General features: G+C 37.5%; 1 protein-coding gene across 2 annotated transcripts in view; it reads right to left on the minus strand.

The window, feature by feature from the left end:
* Window positions 1-15,304: 15,304 nt before the first annotated feature.
* Window positions 15,305-21,439, minus strand: part of PCDH11X (protocadherin 11 X-linked) — a 459,785-nt gene continuing 453,650 nt past the window's right edge. For both annotated transcript variants that reach the window (XM_027687164.1, XM_027687163.1), the window contains one exon: window positions 15,305-19,972. In XM_027687164.1, coding sequence (XP_027542965.1) covers window positions 19,581-19,972 — 392 coding nt within the window. In that variant the 3' untranslated portion in view covers window positions 15,305-19,580. The remainder of the gene's footprint in view (window positions 19,973-21,439) is intronic.

Here is a 21,439-nt window from a genome sequence, read left to right on the forward strand (position 1 = left end):
ATTAAATATCACCTAGACTGTTAGGAAGCCCCGATTCAGCAGAATATTTAAGCTGCTAATTAAATCTTTCCCTATTCAGCAAAGTGCCTGACATTATATGGACTTTCGTAAAGGAAAAAAAAAAGAGAATTTTGAAAAAATGACCTTTTAGGGAAATCAAATTAAATAGAAAGAGGAAAGAAACGTATTTTACTATAGTCAAACATGTTTTCATTTCCTATTGGACTGAGTAAGGTAACCTTTTAAAAATGAAGTGATGATAAAGTTTTGATAAACACACTCAGTACATCAACCAAAGAAAAATTTAAGAAACAACAAGCACAAAGGAGAAAACCTTTTCAACATATATAGTGTCAATACATTAGGCATTCAGAGAAGCCAAATGCCTTCCATATGGTCCCTGTGTCAAAAAAAGAGGTGATTCTTACTTTAGAATCCCTCTCTGTGGAGGAATCAAAAAATCTCTGTGAAGCTGAAGTGACCACTGAAGAGATTCCTGGACAGTTTTATATTATGAACAATATTAAATCTCAAGAACCAAACAATATTTATCTGAGACTTCTAATGGAAGTCAAATAGACAAATCACTCACAGCAGTGAATAACCATTGACTTAAAATCACCTTGGCATCTGAGCGAGGCACAAATATGGTGCCAAATTTTAGAAGGATGCCAGGAGAGATGTAGAGAAATAACTTGTCTGGAAATCTGACATCTATAGAAACTGTAAGAAAAAAATGTAAGGGGCATCTTGACAAAGATAATGTACTTCAAGAGAGTCAACCTGCCTTCTGTTAAAGGAAATTGCACCTTAAAAACATAAAAATTCTCTGAAAAGGTCACCTCTGTGCGGTAGAAGTGATACAGTTAATAAAAGTCTACATGCATTTCTAAAAGGCTTTCAACAAATTTCTCCATCAAGGCTTTGAAAATAACTAAGAAGCTATGGCATAAGAGGGAATGTCATGGATAAATGATGGCTTAACAGATAGGCAACAAAACGTAGGAATAAATGATCTGCCCTCCTGACGAAGGGAGGTCGCTAATGGCATTCTGCAGGGATATGGACTGGGGCTGCTGAACGTTCACAGCATGGAAAAGGGTAGGCAGGTGATAGTTCAACACCTGAAAATCATTTGAAGGAGTAAGGACAAAGAGCATCTGTGAAGAAATGCAGAAGGATTTTAAGATAGAGCAGCTACACACTAACACCAGGCAAAACTCAATGATAAAAAACATGAAGTGATGCATGTTGGGTGAGCAGAGAAATCCTAATTTCACATATAAAAAAACAGGCTCTGAGGTGAATATTTTAATTCAGGACCAAGACATTGGGGGCTGTTATAAATACTTCCATGAAAATATCAGCTCAGCAACAGCTTGAAAGACAAAGCAGATGTGAATCATTGTGTTAGTTAACAAAGCACCACAAGCAAACTGATTTACTGATGTCTTGCTTTTTGTCTACTAACCTTGTCATAAAGTTAATTAACTTTTTACAATATATATCCACATTCTGTTTATTTTTCTATACTGTACAGAATTATTCTGGAGACTGGCACAAAGTGAAGAGAGAATTTCTGCATATTACAGAGCCTGATAGCAAAGACTAATGAAAAACTCACATTGTAACAGCCACTTTGATTTTCCCTATGCAGAAAAGATGGAAACAAAAATTACTAAAAAAGTAAAAATGTCCTATAAGTTTTTAGAAACACCTACACAGTGAGTGGGCAGCTCCTTCTGTGAGACTACTATTTACACTATTTCAGGATCTTTCCTCAGACATATATCGTATTAAATTAATCTTAGGGAAAATGCAACATCCCAGAAGACTCATAGTGATCTAAGGTTCTGTTTGCCTTTCCAAAGCTCTTCCATTCATTTTTTGGCAAAGATCTTTCTAATGTAATTTTGAGATTTCATATTACACAGCTCAACAAAAGTGTTGAGGAAGCTCAAAAAAGGAAGATGTACAATTTATAATAAATCCACTCCTAGATTATATATTGTCTATTTACCATGTCAGCTGCTCCATCAGAGACAATGCAATGATACATCACCCCAAGCTGTTCTCTACACTCTCCCAGAACACATTTAAGGAAAGGCACAGAATGATATTTCCTTTTTAGCTCCCACACCTTCACAAACTTTTCCAGAACCTAAAGGAGACAGAGCAAAACAATCCCTCTCATTAATTCCTTGTATTCACAATGTCTATGATCAGTGTTCAGGGTTCAACAATAAGATAACAAAAAGTAAATTAAAAAAATTAACATTAACAAACTTATAATTTCAACATAAGTTTGGTTTGGGGCTTTTGGTTGGAGATTTTTTTGTGCCAGAAGTATTCAGAAATTCTTAAAAGAAAGTATTTCCTCTTCAGTAAGGGGAATCATGACCAGGAAAAATATGCAGAAAGAAATAGGGAAATGCTAAGTAGGATATTCAAATTTCACACAGACTATTTCTGTTAATACGTTTATTCAAATCTACTGCATGTGTAGTAATGAAGAGATGTATTATAGGCTTACCAATAGGATTCATAAAATCATAGAATAATTTAGGTTGGAAGGAACCTCTGGAGCCCAGTGGTGCAGCTCACAGCAGGGCTAAGCAGAGCAGAGTGCTCAGAGTCACCCAGCCTTAGTGTCTCAAAGGACAGAGATTCCACACCCTGTGATACCTTGTTCCGGGGTCTGACACTCACATGGTAAAAAAATTCTTGTCTCTAACTGCAATACCCATTGCTTTTTTGTCCATTGTGTCTCAGCTTATTCCCTATGAATTCCTAAAAAGAGTCTGGCTCTGCCTCCTCTATATCTCCCCACCAGGAGCTGTTGACAGCAATTAGAGAACACATTTGTCTTCTCTTCCAAATGCTGAACAGACTGATTCCTCTGACTGCCCCAAAGACAGAATAAAGACCACAACGGCCAAAGAACAGTCCAGAGCAACTATTAAGTGCCACTGCTACAGGATGATTCCTCTGTTTATACAGACTTGAATCCTTAATGAGGTTTTGTGATAGAAGCACAGTTCAAGCTTCTAAGGAACAAAACAAAGTCAAAATCAGAAAACCTCCCCCAAAGTTTCATATCTACTTGGTTGCTATAAGTAAACTTTGTGCCTGGAAATGTGTTTGGCCAGAACTCACACCTGAGCTGAAGGAAGCTCAGTTCAAGTGTTCTGGGGGATGCTCCAGGCCCTGCCTGCCAGCCCACCCTCCCCAGCACTGTCTCACACCTTCCTGGACATCCCCATCATCCACCTGCTGCTCCAGCACCACCAGGAACCCAACCCAACCCAACTGACCCTGCAGCCCCTTTTATTCAAACACCAGACAGTCAGGAGTCAGCCACCAACCACAGACCTGCCAACCACAGCCCATCTGGGGACTGCAGAACCTTCCAGAAGCTTCCAGAAGCAACTGAAAGCAGCAGCCTTGTTCTCAGGAAAATAAATACAGTGAAAACAGAGAACCAGAAGCAAACAAGTAACTAAGTCAACAAATTCTGATTAGATATAACTGAAAATTAATTCACAGGGAGGGTGAGAGGTGCTGGAACAGGAGCTGAGCTAGGTAAGCCCCAACCTAATCAAACCTTAGCTCTGCCTTAGATGGTGGGATGGACCAGGTGGTCTCCAAATGTCCCTTCTAACCAGATTGGCAATCATTCTCTGATTTATACCAGTGAAAATACATGGTCTCATATTCATTGGAATCCACAACTGAGCTCAAGAACCTGAGGGGATGGGATGGCTGTGAGTAAGGAGCATAAGAGAGGTTGTAGTGGATACAAGCCAGAAGTCTGCCTTGCCCAGGGGAGGTACACTTTGATGAGACAATAAATAGATGCTAAAGTAGGTACAGTACTTCCTCTGCAGCTCCATCAGGATCCAACCATTTGTAGTTTCAGCATTTCCTGAGCTGACATTGTTCCTACATTTAATAAAAAACCAGCATATTTCTCTGAGGGTTTTCTGTGCGTCCTCTTGAACCTTTTAAGCTCTAAGCAGTGACAGAATCCTGTAACCAGGAATGCCAGATGTGAACTGCAGCCACCTGAAGAGTCACCTTTCCTGGCCTGCTTTGAACTCTTTGTTCTGGCTCTTTGACGGGCAATTAATTCCTCTTCACCTGTCAGACACCACTCATCATTTTCTAATATACTTCTAATCACTCCACTTTTGAGTTTATTGCCACTTTACACATGTCATTCCAGAGTGACAGGACCCAGTGAAACGGTGAGGCAGGGTGGATCTAGGTCCTGAAGAGATCCAGGCTTGGCTGGAGAAACCTGTGCAGCCACTAAGCCTGCTCATGAGGAAAGGGTCGAGTATTAGCTCTTCTGAAAGCCCCAAGACAATTACTCCTCTTCTGTACATTCACTGCAGTCACCCAAGGACCTGGATGGGGCTGTGTTTGTTCCTGGTGCATCACCAGGGGTCACTGGCTTTTGAGACTGGAACATCTCATGTTACCTGCAGCTGATGTGACAGATGTGGAATAAGACAGAGGACAGCCCCAGTTCATGTGGGACCTGGCATATGGGAGCTTTCAGTATTAAAAATAGCTGCCCATCTCAGACCTGGGAGATGCAGCAGAAAAGAAATGAGTGAAGACAGGATAATGTCATCCTAATGATTCATGCCATGTTGTGCAGCTGGGCCAATTATATTTTATGACTGACTGATCAGACAGGAAACGGAGATATTTTTCCCCAACATTATCAGTGCTTTGTGTTCCCTATACTACACTTACAAAGAAAACTTTTTTTATAAATTATTTTTATTAAGTTTTGAATCCCTCCCAAATTACACAATTGGGATACACCAAACTCACCCTGGAAAGTGATCCTCTGCCAGGCAGCCATTCCTTCATCCACACAGAGCTCCTTCTGCACAGCTGCCAAATTCAGCCTGTACCAGAGATTAGATCAACACTTGCCAGACACTGATCTCAAAATCAGAGCAAACCAAGACAGTATATCTCAGTTTAAAACCCTTAGTACACTTGTAGTCATTTGTCTAGAGGTGTTCTTGTACAGAAATATACCACAAACAAAGACATTGCCTGTTTTAATATTCAGCATAAGGTCTGAATTCTGGAGGGAGAAGATGGTGTGAAGGATACCAACAGCAGGGCAAGGAACGTAAACTACTGAAGGCAGAAAGAAAGGAGTTTAATCTTCAAAGTAATTATTAATTTTACTAATTAATACTAAAAACGTTTTCTTTTTGGCAGGTAGTGAGAGATAAATCAGGGCACTCTAAAATAAATTAAGAAAAGATATATTTTCACCACTATAAGACAAATCCTATTCATTTAGTACATGAATCAAGGTCCACTGAGAGCTGATGAAAATCTTTTGGACAACTTCACTGGATTTTGGTTCTGATCACTCAGCTCCTGAAAATTCCAGCCCTCAGCAAAGCTTATGAATAAGGACTCATGATTTAAACAGAATAATCTATATTTCACTCCAAGTTATATTCAGAAAATAATCTGGATAAAGAATGTTCCTAACCTTTTATCTGTAGCATTCTGCCAACTAAATCATTCCTCTTCCTGTCACATTTGAAACAAGGAAATATTTTGTCAGACAGCTCTCAAACAGCAGCAGAGGTTTTATCACAGGTTTAAAATGGAAAGTGATACTGCTGTTAAAATCTAGTCTTGCTAACACATAAATCTACTGACATTATTGAGGTTGCCCTTCCAGTGTATTTCTGCATGTTTTACTAGATTTATGATGACTACATATAGATGGAAAAACAGATGAGGTTGAATAGAAGATATGACAAATGCATTTTCTCTGGTTCTGCTTTGACCTGCTCATACTATATTGAAAAAGCGTTTGTCTCTCTCTATATATATATATACACATGTATATAAATACATAAATAGTATGTCAATATATCACTGAAAACAATTTGTAATGAAATCTATGTACCCGTGTCAACATGATAAAAGCTGAGAAAAAAAATAAATTAATACCTGACTCTTTCTTATATTTCAATTAAATCTGATAGAAAAAGTTCATTATGTACTTAATTTTATGTTTCCAGATTATTGTAAAGTTCTGAAGGAAATTTGCATATTCTCCAGGCAGAAGTTGCTTTTCTTCAAGACCACTGCTGATTGTGCAATGTTTTTGAATCACAATCAGATAAAATGTCTTTATTCCAGAGACACAGCACATAAAGCTAATGACAATATAGGTATTTGGAGACATTCTGTTCCTTCAGGACTGAACAAAATGGGTTTGTAAATCCCATAGTTCCAGCCTGTGGTTTTCCTCTGCGGAAAATACTATCTCAGACAAAAAATTTCTCTTGCTTTTTACTCTTTTGGTCACAAAATACAAAGCACATTTGGTTTCAACATATGGCCAGTGAATTCCTTGGAAACAATCCCTTGATTTCAACAGGAATTGGATCAAGTTTGAGGTCTCAAACTTGTTACTTGATTTGAGCATTAATTTGGAATCTCTGGTAATAGGATCATGGGTCAAGGAATGGCTGCCAAATCTCAAATTCCCCAATGGCAGCAGCAATTTCAAATCCTGTTCAGAAGTGTACTACTTCCAGGTTGTTGATGTAGCTGTATGATATGTAGTGCAGCACACAGGTTACATTGATATTAGAATATATAAAATATATTCCTTCAGCACTGGCCTTCAGGATTACATAAACAAAATTCTTGTAACATAACGGCTGCATAAAACTCTTCTAGCAGCTCTTTAACTTACCAGCCCCAATGACATGAAGATGGTCACTGTGTGTCCGGAGCAACTTACTATTATTTTTTAGATTATGAGATGTAATATATATGTCTTCTTGAAGATATCTTCCTCCCCTCCCACCTGTCTTCCCCCTAAGAAAATTCAGTTCATAGTGAAATACTAGGAAATCAGGCATTTGAGATGGCAAACTGAAACCAAGGGAAACTTGATTATCCCAAGAATTCAGGACAGGATCACAGAAACAGGGAGGAATAGAATTACAAATTCTGTTCTCCTTGACTGTTTTTAGACTGCTTTACTTCTTTTTGATGACTACCATTGCTTTCACCAATTTGACATTCCTAATTGTTCCTGAGCAGGTCTGTTTGAATCCAAGAGAATCTGTACAACAAAAACATCTAAAGGAAATGGCACTGTGAACGTGACATACTGCTGCACAGGACTCAGGAGCCTTCTATTTGTAAGAACAAGATTTTGCAGATGCATTTAGAAATGTGGCACAGCTTCTTTTGGGCTTTTTCCAAAGAAAACTACTGTGGAATGCAAATATCTTTGGGGGATATGGTCTAAATACCACACTGTGAAAAACAGGGTGCTGTAGTGAAAAATTCCTGAACCAGTGCCAGAAAACTCATTGACATGAATGGATTGTAATAGGGAGGAAACAAATTCTGGCTGCAGGAGCTGTTTTTAATTAATTGCCTTAGATCTCATTCCTGTCCTGCCCTTGATGCTGTCACTCACTGGTTCAGAATGCTGCCAACTCAGCAGTGCTCACTTTCTCACAACAAGTGGCAGCATTTTCACCTGTTCTTTGCACAGCTGTTTAACAACTGCCAACCTGCAGCTCACCAGGAACTGAGATGTAATTCTGCTGCACAGGAATAGAGTTCTACCTGCTTCATTTGAGACATGGAACACCTGCCCTTACAACTGCTCACGAACACAAACACTACCTTAGAAGGCTGCTGGAAGTGCAGAAACCTACCTTGGACCTTTTTGCCCTTGCAAGGTGGGCAAAATATCTACACTGATTAAAAAGAAGAATAAAAATCCCATTTCCTGTTATGAAAATGGAGTAGTTAATGTGACTGGAGATTCTTTTTGTTGCGTTGCAAATATTCTATTCACAATATTCAATTTGAGTACAAGTTGCAGTATTTGAGGTTCTTTGAATAATTCAGATGCATTCATTTACTCTTGATTAGTGGATCAGGTTCTTCAAAAAGTGAGTATTTATTTTATTTTATGACACGTAGCATTAATAATGTATTACCTTTCTCACAAGCTGCTTTTTAAAGAAAGCAATGAAAATATGCAAGGAGACAAGACTTCTGAATAGATATTAAGGAACCATGGAGTCACTTAAGCTGTCATTTTGGAAATAGTCTATCATACCTGCTATTTCTTACAGAGGAAAAATACAATCTCGATAATGCAGGAGAGAGAGTAACCTGGGCTGAACAGATGATGCAATGCCAGAGAATTACAGCACAGCTTTCTGGGCAATAAATGACAGGGAGGCAATTGCATTCTATGCCTTCACTGTGATGAGTATCTCTTTGAAGAACATCTTGAAGTGTTTTTATGCAGTCGTACAAGGATTATCAAATACTGATTGAAAATTGTGGTGGGGAAAGGCCAAATAAAATTACCGGGACCAGTGGTAATATTAGTTATGGCAAATGAAAAATAAATCACAGCTGTAAAGTCTGAGGACTTTAAAGCTTGCATTCAAAGAGGAAAAGTTTTTAAAAACATTTGCTTATGCAGAAACTCTTCTGAAGAGAGGCCATTTCTGCAGCCATATTAAAGAAGTGGTTCCTGGGAGACACAATTAACCTTGGTGAGCTGTGAGCACTGTTAGTTTTCCAGATGTCCTTGGCAGACTGCACAGGCACATGAGAAATGCCCCACCCAGTGAGACCTGAGGAGTGTCCAGCTCTGTGTTCTGGCTCTGATGGGGACAGCTGGACGTGCTGCTTAGAAGGTGCAAGTGAACTTAGTCCATCTTCTGCTGTCACACTTTCTGTGCTAGTGATGTAAGAACCTGCCCCATGACCATCCCTTTTAGTGTCTGCTCATAGATTTCATGTTGCCCATGAATTTGTCTAATCCTTTACTGTGCTGTTGCTGTCTCCCTGTACACTCTCCTGTGACAGGTAGGTAGGGAAGTTAATCACAAATATTTAAACTGTTGTTATCCCTTGTGAGTAAAATCTTCTTGTGTGCTTAATGCTTTTGGAAATAAGAATTTCATTTTAGCATAAAATACGAAGATGCAACAAGGTTATGGTTGAAACCAGTAATAATAGAATAACATCTATACATCTGTAAGGATAAAGTTTTTTAGACAGAGACCCCAAAGGGAAGCACCTGACAGTATAAGTTGACTGTAAAAGTTATCATGTTAATATAAATTTTAATGCTAATTTCCCTCCATTACAGAATTCCACAATTCCACTCCTCGAACTTTTTCTGCCATCTTAATTTCTAGCATCATGTTTAAATTATACTAGAATGCAAGTTCCCTTAAATAGAAATTGAGAGGAACATTTGTTTTCATTTTTGCTGAAATCTTTTTTTGTTACTGAAATTGTGGTACTTGTATGGAAAGACCAGGAAGGAACAAAGTGCCATAGTACCCAAGGACTTTATGATATTCTCCAGGTTTCTTAGCTCTGCTGGTTAAGGGTAGCTGCATAAAAAAATAATTCTCCTACTCTAGATATGAACTTTCTGCACTGAAATCAAAAGCAGAAGTTATTTGAATTTTTATCTGTTATTATGATATTTTTATGTCACATCTGCTTTGTGAAGGTAAATATGACTATGCAACTAAGTTGTAAGGATTTGGGAGAAATTTGTGCAAAAGATGAATAACTCAGTAAGAAAAGTATTTTTGAGTATTTAAAAAGGTTTGTGATACAAAGACTAAAGTTGAGGGAAAATTATTTAAAGATATAAAAAAATACACAGTCCATATTTATATATTTTTGTCCAGCTGAACTGAGAACCAGGTAAATGTAACTTTTGTTATTTCCTTCATACCAACATCCACACTTTTACTGTCTGTGCACATTTCTCATGTTAAACTTATATATCAGGTCATTTATCATCGAGGAATTGACTTGGAGAACACCAGTAAAGATGCCTCTCAGTCCCACTCAAATCCCCATTGCATCTGCCACAGACTCTACCACTGGTGTTATTACAGCTGGTGTTACATTAATGAAGTTGTTGCCAACTTCAGCCAACTATGACCTTATCTAATAGGTGTTCCTGCCAATGTCATGAGTTAAGGGCCTTTCTGGAAAGTAGAATGTTGCCAAATCTGGCAACAAGTCCTAATTCTAGTGCCACACGCTGTAGCATGTGAGGCAGATATGTTCAATAGGGCAGCTGCTATTGAGTTACAGACTTTTGGCAGCTTGTTCTTGACCATGTGGAGAACATGCAGTGTTGACACAGTCCAGCAAGTAATGAATTGATAATTAATAATAAATTGTTAAAACTAGTGGTGCAGACTTTGCCCAAGTAAATTTGGGAAACTCCAGTGAGGAGTTTGAGATGTGCATAGAAGGAGCTGCTAAATATCAAAATAATTTAATAAAAAATATATTTTAGTACTTCCCCTGTTAAAAATGGCACTGTCAGAGCTGTGTGACTGTACGATGTGAATGATGCTAATCCAAGAGATTCCCAAGTAAAGAAGACTTGGTGATACTACCTGGGTCAAACCAATATTTCTTTCTTGCTGAAGGGCTGTTTCCCTACATGTGACCTTTCTTCAAGTGGCAAACTGCTGCTGTGGGAAAGCAATTTCATTGACACAACAGTTTTCCTGCTTTGTTGCAGCCACAAGTTGTTCAGATTTAAGCAGTTAGGAAAAAGGTAAACTCATAAAAATAAGACATCTTCCCAGTTCAGAAGAATTTTCTTTTTTGCATGAAGAGACCCGACTATTTACCAATTTCTCTGCATTATGGCAGAGCTTCTTGTAGATTTTATTTTTTTTCTCTTGATGTGTCTCCTGCACAAAGAGAAACATTATTTAATGTTTTCATTTGGTTCCACTGTGGTACAGGTGCACATGCCTAAGCACAGTTGGCTCCCTGTTGGCTTTCAGAAAGACTTGTCACCAAAAAGAAAGCGATGTGCCAGCACAGCGTTTAGCAAGGGGGTGAAGAAAGGGAAGTGGAAACCCAGCAACTGCACTTACCTTCCTAAATAGATTCTGTTTCACACTAGAGGAGCCCACTTCTCTGCTCTGCTGGTTCTCGTGCTAGTTAAGCAAAACTTGTCACAGGAAACAAAAATATTTGCCAATTTGGCTTTAGCGCAAAACCTATTCTTTGTTCTTCTGCATACATCAAATGTCAGCCTCTTGCACCCCTCTGACAGGAACCTGGCATGGAAACAAAACACATCCAGGTGCATCCTGGCAGGCAAACCATTCTGAGGGGTTTGTGGTCATGCTTGGTGGAGAAGAGGGGTTGGGCTTCTTAAGTCTGATATCCACCCATCACACTTGTCATGCTGAGAATATAATCTTTTATGCAAATACTATGTTTTGGATTAATCTGATCTTAGCCATCTAAAAGGCAGACATGGAATATTAATTTTCTGGCTTCTCTCCATCAGCTGGACACGTCCAGATTTGGAAATTTTAAAAGTGAAGGAATAATTCCTTCCCTTCAGGTGTCGTTTCCCCTATACCCAGTTTAGAGATGCTTTAAACAATTAGCTTTGATAAAACACCTCCCTAAAATTATGGGTGATGTATCTGTCCTTGGCTATTGTGTCTAATTAGTAAGAATTTTTTTTCCCCAATATGTAATAGGGAAATGTGTATATATTTATATGTTTGTTTCTATTCAGCCTGCTGGGTAGATTTCCTTTCATTGTAATTAGATTCAGGTACTCACTTCAGATGTTCTAAGTAGAGAAAACATTAAGATTGCTGAATTTTCATTACATCTCAAATATTCTATGAATCATTTATATGCAAATTTACTCAAATTTTACAGCATAAATCTTCAATATTAGTGTTTTCATAGTCTTTTCTTTGAATTTCAGTAGCATATTTTGAGGGAATTTCAGACAAGCATTGCCAAAACAGTAATAGGCTTCAATAAGTGCCTTTTGTAGACTGAAGTGACAGCTTTTGGGTTGGAAAATTTGATCTTTTCTTTAATATTCAGTAGTATTACACTGACAAAAAATACATTTATGATTCAATAGGCTGAAATCTGATAAAAAGCATTTAAAAATCCAAGTAGATTGATTGTGTGTAATCATTGCAAGAGAGTGGATTCAGCTAACAAAAAGGCTCTTTTACTATGCTTCACTGCGAAAATTTTACTTTTATAGGGATATGGCTGTGCAGCACATTATTGGCAGCTTATGTGCTGCAAATATGACCCTTTAGATTATTTTTTCTGCATTTAAAATGCTTGTTAAAAAATTTCAGAGACTTGTTTTCTTTGCCAATTTCCTCAGCACCGTTTTTATGAGCCAGTCAGCTCAGACAGTCTAATCTTTTTAGGTGTCAAGGTCTTACATTATGTTTCCTATGTTACCAGGCAGGCACAGTGCTAAATGTCTCTGCTGCAATTAAAACAAACAAACATCAACTTGTATCTGCCAAGACAGGAAGCTTTGACTTTGTGCACATTTACATAATATAATGAATATTTTTAGATGATATATAGTAATTAGTGTGATGCGCAGTGATGACATTTGTCTCTTGTACATAGATGAACTCTGAAAACAATGAAAATTAAATTTGGAGTGTCTATATTTATATGTAGACTGATTAAACATCTTTCTTTTCTCATTGAATTTCAGCTTTTAAACCATTCTGGTCTCTATAGTCAGAATCACTTGAAAGCTTTACCTCTCACACAGCAACAGCAAGAGTCGCTTTATGTTGTCTAGAAATTAGCCTGTAAGTCTACCTGCTGAAAGAGCCTTTTTAATAGGCCTAAAAGTATTCCAGGTGTGCCTTCTTTGTCGTTACAGATCTTGATTATATTGGTTTTAACACATATTTTTACGCAAACCAAAAATTTTACATATCTATAAAATGCTAATAAAACCAGCATTGCACTGCAGGTCTGCAGACATCCCAGTGTATCTTAGTGTATCTGTTAGCTGGAAAAGTTGCTCATTTTTCCTGCTTGCCTGTGTCTTTATAGGTTTTTTTCTGAAAGCATTCCAAGCATTCACCTTTCCCCCTACCTGCTCACCCCACTTATAATCACTTCATTTTTCAGACTGATTTTAACTTTCCTCTGTTCAATTAGTCTCCTGAAACCATACACTGGCTTATTGCAGTTCCATACAGCTGCAAATTGAAGCTTGATCTACACAACAGAGAAGCAAAAGCACATCTTTTATAGAACAGCTGACATTTGGGAAGTTTAGAGAAGCTTTTGGGCACAGTCTTTTATCATCTCTGGTAACTAAACAACAACTCAAACTAAGCACAGGTTAAAAGCAGTTTCTCTTAGTTTAATCTCATTATGTTAATCAGCTCTTTTACTACATGCACAACAGCTGCAGTAGCAACGAACGACTTCATTTCAGTGCCTTATAAAATGTCTATTTTCCTTTGCACACTCCACTCATCTGCTCTAGAACACATCACAGCTGGTGGCTCAGAGCTATGGGCTGAAGTCTAGTACAGTGCTTCCAGGCACCTCATTTGTCTGTCTCTTTGATGGGTATACATCCTAACTTTCTTTTTTGTGAACACAGACTTCATAGTCCTAATGGAGAAAAAGAGTGAGAATTTCATCAGTTCCATGATGAAAAGCTATCCACAAAGCATGGACCTACAGATTTTAGTTCCTGTTTGAAATAAATATGAAGACACAGCTTTCAGATCATAAACACATCTACTGTTAGAGTTTTAGTTTTAAGCATTAAATTAGCACCATCAAAACACCCCTAAATCACTAAAATATTAAAAATTAAAATGGAATTATAGTGTTAGTCTCACTGTAATTATCAGACATTATATATTTTCATACTGGTATGTGAATGAAAGGATCAGGAAATAAAAATTATATCTTGGAGAAATATTTATTTGCAAGTAGAATCCATAAGTACCTTCTTAAAATATGGCTTTCATGACCATTCAAGGGAGGAGAAATGTCTTCTATTTGCTGTGAAAAGCATCTTTTTTTGCTTATTTTCTTCTGCTGCTTCATATGTGACACTTCTAAGGAGGAGCAGAGTCATTGATGCTCAAACTACAGCTCAGTCCTAAAGCCACACCTGGAAGAAACCTGAAGAAAAGGTAAGAATACTAAAAGATCATATGGGCAGAATATTAAAAGACCATGTGGGCAGCATATCTCCAAAATTGTCTGCTATTGGCAAAGAGATGTTCTTTTTAGAAAATAAATCCATGTGCACTTTCTAACAAGTCATTACCTCACCTCAGATTAGCTGGCAGGAGGTTTGGAGTCCAGGTAAGAGATGGTTTTTGAACACCAGCCCTCCCCCAGTGCTGCAGTGCACTTTATAGAGCAAATACCTGGGATTCAGGTGTTTTCCACATGGCCGGAGAAGGGCTCCAGGTATTCCTTGTGTCCACAGGGAGGGAAGCAAAACGATGACTCCCACGGAACAACATTTCTGCAACCCCCTGCAGCTCTGCACAGTGACACCAACGCTAAAATTGTGCAGTTCTTCAAGTACTACATATTTCTGTCTCACTCTATTGTGTTTTTCCAGGGCTCTGTGAAATTCCACTTCTTCTTTTCCTCCTGAGGTTGCCCTTCAAAATATTACTGACTCCAGCTTAAGAGTTTCCCATCCAAACAAGGGAAACCCTCCATCTCCCTGAGTTTTCATCCATTTTCTTAATTTGTAGGCTGAATACATTATTTAGCATAACTGATGTGTCAGCACTTATTGTCAGTAAAGGAATATACTTGTGCATGGTTTTGTTGCCAAAATAAATATTATTTTCCTGCTTGAAAGGGTCCTGCAGACAAGAAAGCTACACTTGCAAAACCATAACTGCATCAAAGAATAAGATATTACCACCTCAGTGTCAGGCCAACAAGAGTTGCTTTTTAAATATGGACTAAAACAAGATAGAAAAATGCATAAAATGTTATTTCATTAGTTCCTCGTTTGACGGTTATTTCTTTATATCACATTCATGGTGAGAGGATAATCCCTTTAGCTCAACAACAACTCATTAACCATGTTCTCTCAATTAGAAATAGCTTATTTTCTAACCAAACAAACCCCATAAACACTCCTGCCTCCAGCTCATAATGATTTTCTATAAGCAAGTCTATCAGAGGCAAAGTACAAGGAGGGAGCTTGGTACAAAAAGAAGTGACACAGGAATGGAAGATATTTCTGATAACATAAAGCTTGATTGTTGTACACATTGTGTGCGTTTTCTGACAGTTTAGGATGTCATAATGAAAGGAGATTTGGAAAGCTGAAAATGGGAGAGAAGTGTAACTGGAGGAATACTTTTAAAACCCTTATAATGAAACACAAACAAAACAGCACAAAGTAGAAAACTGCTTTTGTGGATCTAGTTTATTAATAAGCATTGTAATTAACAGGACAACATGCTGTACAGAAACCTGAAATAGAACTACTGCAAATTTACTGGACTTCAAATGCTCCTGGACTGTAGTATATGGTGTCCAGCTGCATGATTTGTAGAGTGTGGTTAGGGCTGTTTCAATACACAGACATACACTGCTCACTCTCAGATCCTGTAGTATGCCATAGAGCAGGGAGATTTCCCAGAAATACAAACTCAAATATTTACAAGAAATCATCAATCTCTTTCTTCACTAGGGATAACATAAGTTATACACAATTTTCCTATGTATACCAAATAAAATCTTTGCCTTCAATTTTACTTTGTGTCAGCACAAACCAATTCCTTCCTTTTTATTTATCCAGTTAAATAAGGGTAGTTAACTGCAGTGTGATTGTTTAATTGCTCATCATTGATTAAGGATTGGTATTAAACTTGCAAAAGGAAAACATGAGGAATCAAAGTTAAGTGTAAGTTTTCAAACTTTAAAGCCTCAGACTTTATAAGACTCAAACAACCTTGAGCTAATCGACCATTCCTGATAGAAACTGTTTAGGTCTGTCTTTGGCTCGATCGTGCTGGAAGGAGGTGATGGAGCTGGGGGCTGACGGGGTTCCACACGGGATTACAGCTCGCTCAGAACACAACGGGGCAAACCTTCCCTTCTCTTACACAAACACCCAAGCAGATCTCAGAGATGCAAAGAGGCTGCTCTCCTCCGGACCTGGCTGGGCTCGGGACCACATAACTAATGTTAGATCAGGCCAGCCTTTGTGCTAACATTCATAAACCCTCAGGCCCTATTAGCATGGGCTCATTGCCATGATAATTAGCTAAATGACCTGCATCCGGCCAGCTCGCAGCCCAGAGAGAGCAGGTGCTCAGTGGTCTCTGTCTGGCGGAGCAGACATGCCTAATTATTCTTTCTTTAGAATTAAGTTACACTTCAGAATACAGCACAGTTTAGAAAAACAAAGAAACAGCATATTTTACTTCAAACACTTTGACTCAGTTCTTTCTTTTAACTGTTTGTTGTTTTTTTTAAAGAATTGAGTGCTTTACAATATGGAAATAAGAACCTTCCTTTCTGCCATTACTACCCATAACTTTGATGCAATAGTTGGAAGTGCAACAAGTATTGAGTTTGGAGAGGGGAAATTATCTAGACTAGACTGTTTGACACATCACTTTGAAGGCAAAGGTTTTCCTTTATTGTTACACTGTATGAAACAAATCTAATCATGTAACTACCATTTTACTGTATATTGTATATAGGATTGTTTTCTCCACAAATTCACACAAGTAAGATAAAATAAGTTAAATGACTAAAAAAAAATTACACAAAAATATACAGTCTATGTACTAGATAAATTATTTATATATATGGCAAGATGTGTAACAAGTCTCTAGTAACATTATTCCTCTGGATACTGACATGCTACTCAGAAAAATGTTGCCTCAAATGTGTAGTTTTATATATTAGATATGTAATATATAAAAATGAGGGAACATTTTATCTTCTTAAACAATGTGTATTTACAATTAATTGTTCTGTACCTTGCTGACTGAATTCTAGAATATCAGAACATATTTTCATGGACATAGCATTTAATACTTCATATAATCAGATTAATCTTTACAATGCCTTTTGTTTAAGCGATATTTTGTTGTTGTTTGGTTTGGGTGTTTTGTTGGGGTTTTGTTTGTTTGTTTTCAAGAGAAGGGGATTGCTTAATTGCTTCTGTATCTTAGGGAAAAAAACAAAATAACCCCTAAACACACTTAAATTAAGTGAGGTTTGTTGTTTGGCTTTTCCCTACCAATGAAAAAAACACTAATTCTGGTTCCTTCACTATTTCCTATGAAAATCCTAACATGGTAGAAATTCTTTGCCAGAAAATTTCAGTTACAATTTTCATCCAAAAAGGAACTGTTGCAGGCAAAAAAAAAAGGAGAGTTTTCCAGTGGAGCTGCCAATTCTGTAAGCATTTGGTATGGCAGCCTTCTGTAATAAAAACTGAAGACCTCTGTGTACAATAGGAAGCATTAGCTGTCAGCATTATTCTAAATTTGCACAATTAGTATGTTTGGTAAATCTGTGTAAACTAAAGATAAGCTGCTTTTTTTTGCATATCCCTGAAAAGAACTGCCGAATTTTCTCATTCTGATGTGTCCAAAGCAAACAACAAAGGGTTTTGTATGTATTAGGTATGAATTAATTTGTCAAATTTTTCATTGTCCTGGAACTGGAAATGAGATGTGTCAGCTACTGTGTGTCAGTACCCAAAGGATTGTTATTTTTTCCCAGGACTTACATGCAACTGGAAGCCAGTGTGCCACATCTTTTCTAAACATTATTGAAAACTACATTAAAAAAAAGGAAAGCAAAAGAAGTACATCATTAGATAATCTGATGTCCATTAATTAAACCCTATCAATAGGTTAAAAGTGAAGCTTTTTTTTATTATTATTATTTTGCACATAAATTCTAAAAGTGATTTGAATAGATTTACAGTGGGGACAGCAATATATAAAGCTACTTATACCTGCTGGGCACATAAGAGAAGCTCTTTTAGCATTCATTGGAAACCCTCAACAACTTGAACTTCTGTAAATTTTACAAGCAGCTAATATTACAGCATTTTTACACACAGTTTTGTTTATAAATTACAGATTTAAGTTACATTATGAAGCCTACATAGAATTCTATCCATAGGAAATATTCACACACTGTCTTTTTTTCCCCCTCCATACAACTTCGATTGTCTCACTTAATGTAGCAATAAAACTAAGAAATTATGCATTTTATTAAAGAAAAAATTCCTTGGTATGTACATACTGTAAATTAAGAAATGGCTAAACAGCAAAGAAATATTAGAAGGAAATGCTAGAGGAAAAATATATTTTTTCATCTAAGAAAGGAATCTCTTTTTCATCCACTGTGGAATTTACCAATAGAATGTATTTTCCAGTACAGAGAACACTGAAAAAAATCACTCATCTATAAAGAGAATCACCTTGAGACTTTATCAAACAATAAGACTGGGGTGTGTTTATATTTATCCAGCTTTCATTACCTAGATTCTTCTTTCTTTGCTGAGCACTATCAGTCATTCTCTAATAACTAATCCACAATGACAAGTACTTCTTAATCTAATAGGTTTGTGGTGAAGTAACTAATTTATAGTTAAACTTTTACTGAATACTTACAATAGGTGAATATAGCTGTAAAAAAAAAAGCCGTACATATCACTATAACACTTTTTTAAACACTGGTATCTTGCAGTCACGACAGCACATCAGCCAAAAAAACTACCCCACTTTCCTACTGTTTTCAGCAGTGCCCATGTAATTTTCAACTAACAGGAACAGTAGCCAAAGCAAGCTCTGCAAGATGAGAAAAAACAATTAAAGAAAAAAAAGAGAAATAAACTTATGGCTTGAAAACATAGTATGTATAATATTGTTCCTTGAATTATTGTAGAAATATTTGGAAATTCAAAGTTACTTATAATTTTTTTCCAGTTTTGTTCTGGCATGTCCTATCACTGTCATGTTGCTTATTTCACACAGAAAAGCCAGTTAAGAACTTTCTATTTCATCTATAACATTCTTTCAAAGAATAAATACCTGTATATTGAGCCAATAAAAATTAAAATAAAAATCAGTTGTCGTGTCTTTAAGTACATTTTCCTTCTTAATTACATAAAGGATAAATGGTAAGATATACAATCCTTCTTAAGAATTAGATTTTAGGATTTATTAATTCTATTATGTCAAGTAATCAAATGAGAAATTGCTCACTTGATCTCTAATGCTAAGCAAACGGAAGATGAAATCTATGAATATGCTATAAATCATAACAACAAAGAAAAATTTGAGTAAGCTATTTTTAGACTGTAATATTCCCCAAACTGTACTAAGAAATTGCTTTCAAAGGGAGGAAGAACTTCTGGCAGATATTTTTACTATATGGCCCATGTAAGAAAATGAACAGGATTTTGTTTGTCTTTCACTTGTTTCTGGGTTGTGGGTTCTCTTCCCCATTTTGTGGATATTACCAAGAACTGCGGTAAACACCTTTTAACTAAGTCCTTAAGGATTTAGATGATCAGTTTCAAATTTAGGATCCTATATACACAAATATTCACAAGCCTAACAAGTGTGTACGCGCCCGAAGCGGAGCGTTAGGCTGTGACTATACACAGTCCCTTAAAGCCTGGAATGAGGGATTTGTCAGATATGCCTTTACAGCTGGTGCTCGTGGACGAACGCGGCGCCGCTCCCGGAGCCCGGAGCCTGGTGGGAGGCGGCGAAGTTTGCCAGAGGAATGACTTTGACGGGATCTTCGCTGGCGCAATGTCTCTCGCAGGTGTTGTAGAACTGGGGCCTGGGCCCCCCCTGGCCTTTGTCACTGTCATCCTTGGGAAGGGGCCTGCCCAGAGTGTGCCGTCCCTCGGGCCTGGCCCCCCGGCCCCAGCCTTGCTGGAAGCCAAACGATGGCAGGGAGGTGTTGGGCTGCTGGAACTGCGTCAGAGCCGGAGGCATCCAGCAGTTGTCGGAATGGCCGAGGATCAGACACTCCTGCGTGCAGTTTTCAGAGGCTTCAGCCAGAGCTTTCTGGAGATTCACTTCTATAGCTGGGAGGAGGGAAAAAGACAAGGCATTATCGGGGATACAAAGACGGATGCACAAAGGGAATCAAGGTCAACAAAGCAATATCTGTTCTACAATAATGGCCAAGGTTTGGGAAGGAATTACCTCTGGGTGCACAACTGAAGCAAAGGTTTAGGTGTTTGCAAGTTTTTGGACCACAGTGTTCTCACTGGACATCACCAGAAAACACCTAATGTTTAATGAGCAGCTGATACCATTATTACAGCTGTGTAACTAAAGCCTTTATACAGCCTATTTCATAGAATCATAGAGGCTGGAAAAGACCCATAAGATCATCAAGTTCAACTGTTACCCCAGCCCTGCCAGGGACACCACTAAACCATTTCCCAAGTGCCACATTCACATGCCTTCTGAACTCTTCCAGGGACAGTGATTCCACCCCTTCCCTAAGCAGCCCATTCCAATGCTTGATGACCATTTCAGAGAAGAGATTTTCCTAATATCCAACTTAAGTCTCCCCTGGCACAACTTGAGGCCATTTCCTCTTGTCCCATCCCTTAGTCCAATGATCCTTTCACTTTTTGAAATGTTAATTTCCGTAATAAAGTTAAAAGCTTTCTAATAAGCTAATGCCATTCTTCTAGATATTTGCATAGAGCTACTTGGAGAAAATACAACTATTAAAATTACAATTTTTAAAAAATGCTTTCTTAAAACTAGGGTTTTTTAACTGTTTGGCTTTGCTTAAGACAAAACAAAGCTAATATGGACATTAGCCAAAGATGCTACATTGGCTTCAAAGATGCATTCAAGAGCTTTAAGAATGAAAGAGCGTAACAACTATTTTAAAGAGAATTGATTTCTCCATGTATTCAATGCTGGAAACCTTGAAAAATCAAAGGGTAATAGCAAAAGAAGATGTAACCTCTGTAGTTTACTAGTAATCGAAGCAGATTTCTTCAGTAGATGCAAGGTTTGTGCCCTTGAAAAAGGATTATAGAAATTATAATTTGTTCAAAGGCAAAGTAAACAACTAAATCTGAAAGGTGTTAATTTGCACACATAAACATTCCTGATCAGTTCCATCTAAACTGTGGCTTTATCACATTGTGTAAATTAAAACGAATAGAATTAAGTTTCTACATATGATTCCTTGAAATAGTTTTCATGTTACATGTGTTAATTTTATATTCTCTTGGTGTGTACTTGGTTAAATACATCAGAAGCATAGAAGAATATCTGATTAGATATCTCACTGTGCCATCTTCACAAAACTTTCCAGTGAAAGGTGTATACATGTTTTTAATATCTGTCTTAATGAAGATAACATTTAAAATTGGATTCTGGCTCATAGGCACTGGAGAAGGTATGCCACTAAAATTACTTAGAGCAAGAAGAGTGCTGAGTAGAAGCCTCCCACCCTCTGAGCTTTATGTTTAAACAGATGCTGCATTTCTGTTTTAATAAATCCTTTGCGCGTGGAAATCTGT

This window comes from Neopelma chrysocephalum, unplaced genomic scaffold (assembly GCF_003984885.1).
Source record: "Neopelma chrysocephalum unplaced genomic scaffold, ASM398488v2 Primary Assembly neopelma1_73b, whole genome shotgun sequence".
NCBI lineage: Eukaryota > Metazoa > Chordata > Aves > Passeriformes > Pipridae > Neopelma > Neopelma chrysocephalum.